Below are 8592 nucleotides of genomic sequence, written 5' to 3' on the forward strand. Positions count from 1 at the left end.
CCTTTTTCTAGTGTAATGACATACCTTCTGAAAACTATAGGCTTTATAGGAATCATTATTATACCAAATTGGCCTGATGTTAAGTCTGTCTTATGGTTAAAGCTATTAGCATACTTGTACTCAATGTTCAGACAAGTGTTGGGCTTTGGCACAAGTAAGGAAACTGACATGAAAATCTATTCAAAATCTCAAATAAAGTCCTAGAATTTGTGTGTCCTACGGGAGAAAACTACAAAATATATTATTGTGAATAATTTTTTTAAGCTTAGTTTTGTCATGATGTGGTGTGGCTGTGGACCCAAATGCAGCAGGCAGTAAACATAGAAATAAATGGATGTTTTAATGAAGAAAATTAACCAACAAAAATCCAAAATCCAAGGGTACAAGAAAATTAAAAAACAAAACAAACTGGAAACACAAGGAATCAGAATTTTGGAGGTGAAGGGTTTAATTATTGTTATTTAAGAACCTTGTGAGGTAAATGGAACAATGGCCTAGCTAGATGGGAAGAGTGATTGCAGGTGTATCCAGGCGCTGGCTGAGGGTGGAGAAGCAGGAAACTAAGGAGAGGGAGAACGGGAACTGAAAAATACTAATAACAACACTAAGCGTAAGGAAAACCTGATGAACTAGGAGAGAAAGATGAGGGAAATCATAACCGAACCTAAATTGAAACAAGGCTGATCTAACAATAAGAACTAAGGAACATAGAGCTAGAGAAACTAAACAAGATCTAAACAAAGAAATAACCTAACAAGTAATTCTACTAAAGAAAGACTAACTAAACCTAAAGAGACAAAATAAGAAGTAGTAAAACTACGGGGGAAACTAGAAGGACTTAAGAAATAACCTAACTAGAATTACTCAAGGAAGATATACATAGACTCGGACATGGTATAAGATAGTGTGGTCATGGATCCTCAAGGTGAACAAAAACAAATTGCATCAGCCACCAGTTCCAGAGTTTTCCAATGAGTTTTATTTGGTTTTTAAATCTCTGTGAACCATCCACTCTCCTCTGAGCTTCCAAAAACACTGTTTTTAAAACCAATTGGCAACACACCTACACATAAGTGGACCGAGCCACAATAAAACAAGTAAAAAAAAAACTAAATCTAAATAGAAACAAGAAAAATATTACTAATCTAATTTACAAATATGCAAAATAATAATAAAAACAAGATAACTCAAAAGTTACTTTAAAGAAAAACAATCAAAGCAATACTACAAAGAACCCTCTAATTGGTAGAACCCAGCAAGGTAATCAGTGACATCATTCAGACATTTAACAGAACACAAATACCATGAATATACTTTGAAACAAAATAAACAAGTTCAACCAATAATCCAGAAGTAGTGATGGTCAAATGAAGCCTCATGAAGCAATGAAGCTTCCCAGCGCATTGCTTTGCCCAAAAGTTCATTACTCGATGCTTCATTCATTTCTCACTAGAGACATCTACTGTTGAAGCTGTGACAGCCTTGTCACTCAGACAAAACAATTAGTAAATGCAATATTGTCACAAAGTTTTTGTCAAACTCACGTTTAGTAACAGGAGAGTCAATTAAATCCTATTTAACTAATCTTTTTTATTTATTAAAATTATTTGTAGTCAATCCTGCTATATGTTGACTGTTAGTGGCTGTTTTCTTCTGTCATTGACTGATTTGACAATAGACATTAGTTTTATTGTATTCAGAGTGCAGTGCTTGTTGGGGCAGACAGTATTCTTTGAGTTTTGATTTGCCTCCCGAAATTCTACAATTCTTTATTAATTATTATATTATTATATTTTTTATTATAAATTATTATATTAATTATTTTACTTTTCCAACAGCTTTAAGTCTGTTTCTGCTGTGCAAGACTGATATATTTTTGCAGAAAAAAGAAACAGTGGAAATTTGAAGAAGGTCAGAATTTTGGAGGTGAAGGGTTTAATTATTGTTATTTAAGAACTTTGTGAGTGAATCATCTCAAGTATTCCCTGATGTCAGATTTTTTTTTCTTCTTGCTGGCTCTTTTTCAATCAAGTTCATTTGTGTAGCACATTTCAGCAACATTGCAGTGTCAAAATGTTTTACTTAATAAAAATACATAAATATAAAGTCACAAAATATGCCATAATCAACCATTGAGAAAGCTGGTAACAAACATTACATTTTGATGAGTGTTATCATCAAAATCATTAATACACATGAACTATAAAAGGTTCCTTTTATTTTGCCCACTTGGCACCAGGACACCCTAGGCCGCAGTTCAATGATCGACTTTGTCATCATTTCATTGGATCTGCGGCCGTATGTCTTGGACACTCAGGTGAAGAGAGGTGTGGAGCTGTCCACTGACCACTACCTGGTGGTGAGTTGGCTCCGCTGGTGGGGGAGGATGCCGGTCAGACCTGGCAGGCCCAAACGTGTTGTGAGGGTCTGCTGGGAATGTCTGGCGGAATCCCCTGTAAGACGGAGCTTTAACTCCCATCTCTGGCAGAACTTCAAACATGTCCCGGGGGACGTGGGGGACATTGAGTCTGAGTGGACCATGTTCCGTGCCTCCATTGTCGAGGCGGCTCATCTGAGCTGTGGCCACAAGATTGTCAGTGCCTGTCGTGGCGGCAACCCTCGAACCCGCTGGTGGACACCTTTGGTGAGGGAACCCGTCAGGCTGAAGAAGGAGTCCTATCGGGCCTTTTTGGCCTGTGGGACTCCGGAAGAAGCTGATGGATACCGGCGGGTGAAGCGGCATGCGGCTCGGGTGGTTGCTGAGGCAAAAACTCGGGCGTGGGAGGAGTTTGGAGAGGCCATGGAGAAAGACTTCCGTACAGCTTCGAGGTGATTCTGGTCCACCATCCGGCGTCTCAGGAGGGGGAAGCAGTATAGCACCAACACTGTCTACAGTGGGGATGGTGTGCTGCTGACCTCAACTCGGGATGTTGTGGGCCGGTGGGCAGAATACTTCGAAGACCTCCTCAATCCCACCTACATGCCTTCTATTTTGGAAGCTGAGCCTGGGGACTCTGGGTTGGGCTCTCCAATCTCTGGGGTCGAGGTAGCTGAGGTGGTCAAAAAGCTCCTTGGTGGCAGGGCCTCAGGGGTGGATGAGATCCGCCTGGAGTTCCTCAAGGCTCTGGATGTTGTGGGGTTGTGTTGGTTAATGCGACTCTTCAATATCGCATGGACATCGGGGGCAGTTCCCCTTGATTGGCAGACTGGGGTGGTGGTCCCCCTGTTCAAAAAGGGGAACCGCAGGGTGTGCTCCAATTACAGGGGGGTCACACTCTTAAGTCGCCCTGGCAAGGTCTATTCGGGGGTTCTGGAGAGGAGTGTCCGTCGGATTGTCGAACCTCGGATTCAGGAAGAGCAGTGTGGTTTTCGTCCTGGTCGTGGAACACTGGACCAGCTCTACACCCTCAGCAGGGTCCTGGAGGGTGCATGGGAGTTCGCCCAACCGGTCTACATGTGTTTTGTGGACTTGGAGAAGGCGTTCGACCGTGTCCCTCGGGGAGGCCTGTGGGGGGTTCACCGGGAGTATGGGGTACCGGGCTCCTTGATACTGGCTGTCAGGTCCCAGTATGACCAGTGTCAGAGTCTGGTCCACATTGCCAGCAGTAAGTTGGGCTCGTTTCCGGTGAGAGTTGGACTCCGCCAGGGCTGCCCTTTGTCACTGATTCTGTTCATTACTTTTCCATCCATCCATCCATCCATTATCTGAACACCCTTCTTCCCTAATGGGGTCGGGAGGGTTGCTGGTGCCTATCTCCAGCTGCGTCCCGGGCGAGAGGCGGGGTACACCCTGGACAGGTCACCAATCTGTCGCAGGGCAGTTCATTACTTTTATGGACAGAATTTCTAGGCGCAGCCAGAGTGTTGAGGGGATCCGTTTTGGTGGCCTTAGGATTGCATCTCTGCTTTTTGCGGATGATGTGGTCCTTTTGGCTTCATCGGGACATGATCTGCAGCTCTCGCTGAAGCGGTTCGCAGCCGAGTGTGAAGCAGCTGGGATGGCGATCAGTACCTCCAAATCCGAGGACATGGTCTTGAGCCGGAAAAGGGTAGAGTGCCTTCTCCGGGTCAGGGGGGTGTCCTGCCCCAAGTGGAGGAGTTCAAGTATCTTGGGATCTTGTTCACGAATGGGGGAAGAAGGGAGCGGGAGATCGACAGGCGGATTGGTGCAGCGTCTGCGGTCAAGCGGGCGCTGTACCGGTCCGTCGTGGTGAAGAGAGAGCTGAGCCAAAAAGCAAAGCTCTCGATTTACCAGTCGATTTACGTTCCCACCCTCATCTATGGTCACGAGCTTTGGGTCATGACCGAAAGAACGAGATCGCGGATACAAGTGGCCGAAATGGGTTTTCTCCGTAGGGTGTCTGGGCTCTCCCTTAGAGATAGGGTGAGAAGCTCAGTCATCCGGGAGGGACTCAGAGTAGAGCCGCTGATCCTTCACGTCGAGAGGGGCCAGTTCAGGTGGCTCGGGCATCTGGTCAGGATGCCTCCTGGACGCCTCCCTGGTGAGTTGTTCCGGGCACATCCCACAGGGAGGAGGCCCTGGGGAAGACTCAGGAAACGCTGGAGGGACTATGTCTCTTGACTGGCCTTGGAACGCCTTGGGATTCCTCTGGAGGAGCTGGAGGAAGTGGCTGGGGAGAGGGAAGTCTGGGCCTCCCTTCTGAAGCTGCTACCTCCATGACCCGACCCCGGATAAGCGGAAGAAGATGGATGGATGGATGGATGGAAGGATAAAATAGATTTAAAATATAGTCATTAAAGAAGGCTTGACATGGACACAGACAAACAAGGACAGAACTTAAGGTAACTAAAGAATAAACCTAGAAACACTATCAAGGACTGAAAATAAAGAAAGCAAGAAGACAATTCTTATTTCACTAAATACCTCAAATAATAATATCAAAAGGACCATGAAGGGCTAAATAAAATGAGAAGCAAAACCACCCCAAAACCCCAAAGTCCTGACAAGTTTACCACTAAGCTAAATTTCGTTTACCACTTTTAATACAAATAAACTCTAGCTCACAGACGTTTTACTCTCTGCTTGTTAAATATTTTTTTCTGCTCCTGACATATTTACATATTAAATGGTTGAATGAATTTTGGTTTGTTTTATAGATGGAAAAAAATAATTTTGCTTTCCTGTTTATACATCTTACTTTATCTGTGCTCCATTAATTTAAACCAGGTGTGCCGAGAAGTTGGTCCTCGGGGGCCGGCATCCTGCATGTTTTAGGCCTCTCCCTGGTGGTACCAACAACCTTCTCAGCATGTCAGTGTTCTTCTTAGGTCTTCTAATGAGCCATCATTTGATCCAGGTGCGTTAAACCAGGGAGAGAACTAAAACATGCAGGATGCCGGACCTCCAGGACCAACTTTGGGCATCCATGATTTAAACAATAGCAAATAAATGATCCATTTTGTAAACAATTTCCTGCCTTTCTGTTGCAAAGGAACACTAGATTCACTCTGAGCAACGTTATTCCAGCTCTTTAGAGGACCAGCATTATGCAAAATCTTTTTTCTTTTAGATTTGTATTGTGTGTACAATGTTATTCCCTCATCAAAAACATACCCGGTGAGTTACCTTGATTCTTTTACCTGTTTGAGAAATCATTTAAGCTCCATGGAAGCTATTCAGCTGTGCAAAATGCCTGGGTGGCTGCAAATTCTATGCCTCTGAGTTTCAGCATCACAGAGCACCCCTTCCCTCACTCAGTTCCTTCAAACTAGTCAGCAGAATTTAACCAACATCTGCTGGAACGGCGCATCCGCTGAGCTCATTATGCGAGCTGCTATTCAGTGAAACTGGTGAAAATGTTGTTAAAGTGTTAATAGAGGAGCGATGTGATATCCTGAATTTGAGAAAGAACAGGAGTTTTTAAAGAGATAAAAAACCCATTTCAAGGCATTAATTTATGAAGCCAAATTTCTTTTAAGTCATATTTGATATCTGCAGCATTTTTCTAGTAACTGAAGGTAACACAGTTACTTGATTGTACTATAAAATGGCAATAGGTACCTGGAAAATATAAAATACTGTCCTTTTAATAAATTATTGAAATAAAAATATGTTGTAGAAGGCAAAAATCCTATTTCACTGGTCCATAGTGTAGACTAATCTTTCACTAACCTTGTGTAATTAAATTGTAATTGGGTTTTTCCAATTAAAAAATGTAGCGAGGACATGAAGAAAGCATTATTGGTGGTCCTTATAATCTGAAGGTAAAATGAAAAGATTCTTAATAAAACTACTAAATAAAAGTTTTTTGAAGCAACAAATCCCAATCATTGCCACCTTAAAGTCCTAATTGTATTTGTGTCTTGTTTACTATTTCAGACCAGAAAGAAAACAGTAAAAACACTGATAAACAGATTAGAAATTCAAACTCGGAAGGGATTGGATTCAACTTCTTTATCTTCAGCAGATGGAGCAGAAGGTTATTAATAGATCAATATTTGTCAGTATGAGGTGATTGGATTATTTTGGCTCATTAGCTCTTGTTTGCTTTAGTAAGTGCTGGAACCACTCAATCAGAAATATAAAGTGGTACTGAGCATATGCTGACCAGCAGCTTAGTTCAAAGACGTCACACCATCATTATAGTTTCTAAGTCTTTTTGGACTCAGTCAGACTTACATTTATTTGCCTTTAAAATATGTATTTGCTTACATAAAACAAGTGACATGAAGAACGTTTTCTTTTTGTTTTTATCATGAACTTATGCCTTGAATTGCTTCATCAGATGCATGTTTCCATTGTAAAACTAAAGAACTGAGAAAGTGGGGTTGGGCTTGTGTTTCAAGAAGTGTTGGGTTATAAAAGGAGGTGACTCCTTTCATTCTGCCTCACACTAACCAGCTCTCAGCTGCCTCTGCTCTTTGTCTTCATCAGAGCTTCACCTCCTCCTTAGACTCCTGACAAGTGAGTGATTCTTCTCCACCTCTCCTGATGACCTCCTCTTTGTTTTGCTGCTCTTGTCTACAGAATCTGTCCGTGTGTCTTCAGTTCTCCTCCAGCATGGCAGCACTGTGGCTTCAGTCCTTCTCTCTGCTGGTCTTACTGGTTGTATTGTGGCCCGGCTCCCAGGGCGTCGCACCGCCGCAGCATCTATGTGGCTCTCACCTGGTTGACGCTCTCTACCTGGTCTGTGGGGACAGAGGCTTCTTCTACAGCCCCAAGAGGGATGTGGACCATCTCCTGGGTGAGACATCAAAACTTTACCACTTTTATTTATTGAAGAAAATTTTTTTTGACCCCCCCCCCTCAGCATATTAAGTAAAGAAACAAAATAGTAACTCTAAATTCTCTAAGCAGGACTTTTGTGCTGGAAATCTAATTTTTGAACAGTTATTTGGCTCTTTTATGTGCAGTGTTTTTTAAAATCTCTATTATTTTTGTGAATATGTTATATCTGTTTATAAACATGTTTTATTCCAAGCAAGCTTTTCAAGGGGTTTCTTCCTTGTTGCCATGCATATATTATGTAATTATTATGGTCATCTGTGACTGTTTTTCATATAGTCACCTGCCTAAAATAATAACCTAATTCATTTTTTGCCAAAATCACTTTTGGCGAAAATCGACGATAGCATAGAAAAGTGACAATATTCTTATCTTTGCTCTTATTTGAGATCTTCTGAACCCTGTTTTCAACTAAGGCTTCGAATTGTAAATCCATTGTGTCCCACTCAGGTTAGGATGTTCAGTTCTGCTTCCTTCTTGTGTTGGATTTTAAAATATATGTTATTTTCTTTAGATATTGTTATTACTTATGTGATAGGTGACTGTTACCTCTTGTTTAGTACCAATCAACAACATGCATCAGTACTTCCTTCCCTGTGTTTCAAGTCAATGATTTCCTATTTGAACCCTTTCATGTCTTTGTTTTTCTCCTCCAGGGTTCCTCCCTTCAAAGACAGGCACAGGGTCGAGTCACGGCGGTGAGAACGAGGTGGCTGAGTTAACCTTAAAGGACCAGATGGAGATGATGGTTAAGAGGTCAGGCATCGTCGAGCAGTGCTGCCACAGGCCCTGCAGTATCTTTGACCTGCAGAACTACTGCAACTAATCGGCGTGCAGACAGTGACTGAGCGCAGCTTGATTTGTTGGTTAATTTAGATCTCTTCAGCGTGGATCTCTTCCAGAGAACCGTCTGCAGTCAATGACCTGCTGAGAGATGGATTATTTTTGCAAGAAAATAAAGTTTTATGATTTGAGACATCAGGGTATGTGTGTTTTTTTAGATGGACTTTTTTTACTTTAAAAATATTTGTAAAATATGTCCTTCATCAAATATTCTTGTGGGTAATATTTATTAGCAACCCTGGTAAGAAATATGGAAAAAAAGACTATTTTTTTTCCAAATCATTACTTACAAACTCCCACCTTGAATTTGAGTACATCTAAATAATGCTGGCTTTCTTTTCTTTTTTTTTTTTTCCTTAATGTGAAATCTTGCTTTATCTTTAATGTGTGCCATCCCCCTTATGACAATAGGACAGCACTTGGATTTCATTTATAACACACAATGTTGGACTTCATGACTCTTATCCATTCCTGTTTGTCCAATTTCTTTGCATCATCCTAGG

At 41.9% G+C, this 8592-nt stretch overlaps 1 protein-coding gene across 2 annotated transcripts; it reads left to right on the forward strand.

The window, feature by feature from the left end:
- Window positions 1–6853: 6853 nt before the first annotated feature.
- Window positions 6854–8220, forward strand: ins (preproinsulin). 2 transcript variants are annotated; one of them, XM_044141579.1, is made up of 3 exons: window positions 6854–6925; window positions 7010–7205; window positions 7903–8220. In XM_044141579.1, the coding sequence occupies exons 2-3, from the start codon at window positions 7022–7024 to the stop codon at window positions 8070–8072; spliced, it is 354 nt and encodes a 117-aa protein (XP_043997514.1). In that variant the 5' UTR covers window positions 6854–6925; window positions 7010–7021; the 3' UTR covers window positions 8073–8220. The 2 variants fall into 2 exon arrangements, with proteins under 2 accessions (XP_043997514.1, XP_043997513.1); XM_044141578.1 differs by lacking the exon at window positions 6854–6925 and having other exon boundaries at window positions 6936–7205.
- The last annotated feature ends 372 nt before the right edge of the window (window positions 8221–8592 follow it).

The sequence above is a fragment of the Gambusia affinis genome, linkage group LG15, assembly GCF_019740435.1.
Source record: "Gambusia affinis linkage group LG15, SWU_Gaff_1.0, whole genome shotgun sequence".
Classification (NCBI taxonomy): Eukaryota; Metazoa; Chordata; class Actinopteri; order Cyprinodontiformes; family Poeciliidae; genus Gambusia; species Gambusia affinis.

Excerpts from the sequence above, each read along its gene's own strand:
- ins (XM_044141578.1), top strand. The coding sequence starts at position 6,953 with ATGACCTCCTCTTTGTTTTGCTGCTCTTGTCTACAGAATCTGTCCGTG. Across the intron at positions 7,206-7,902 it reads GGATGTGGACCATCTCCTGG|GGTTCCTCCCTTCAAAGACA; the intron begins GTGAGACATCAA and ends TTTCTCCTCCAG.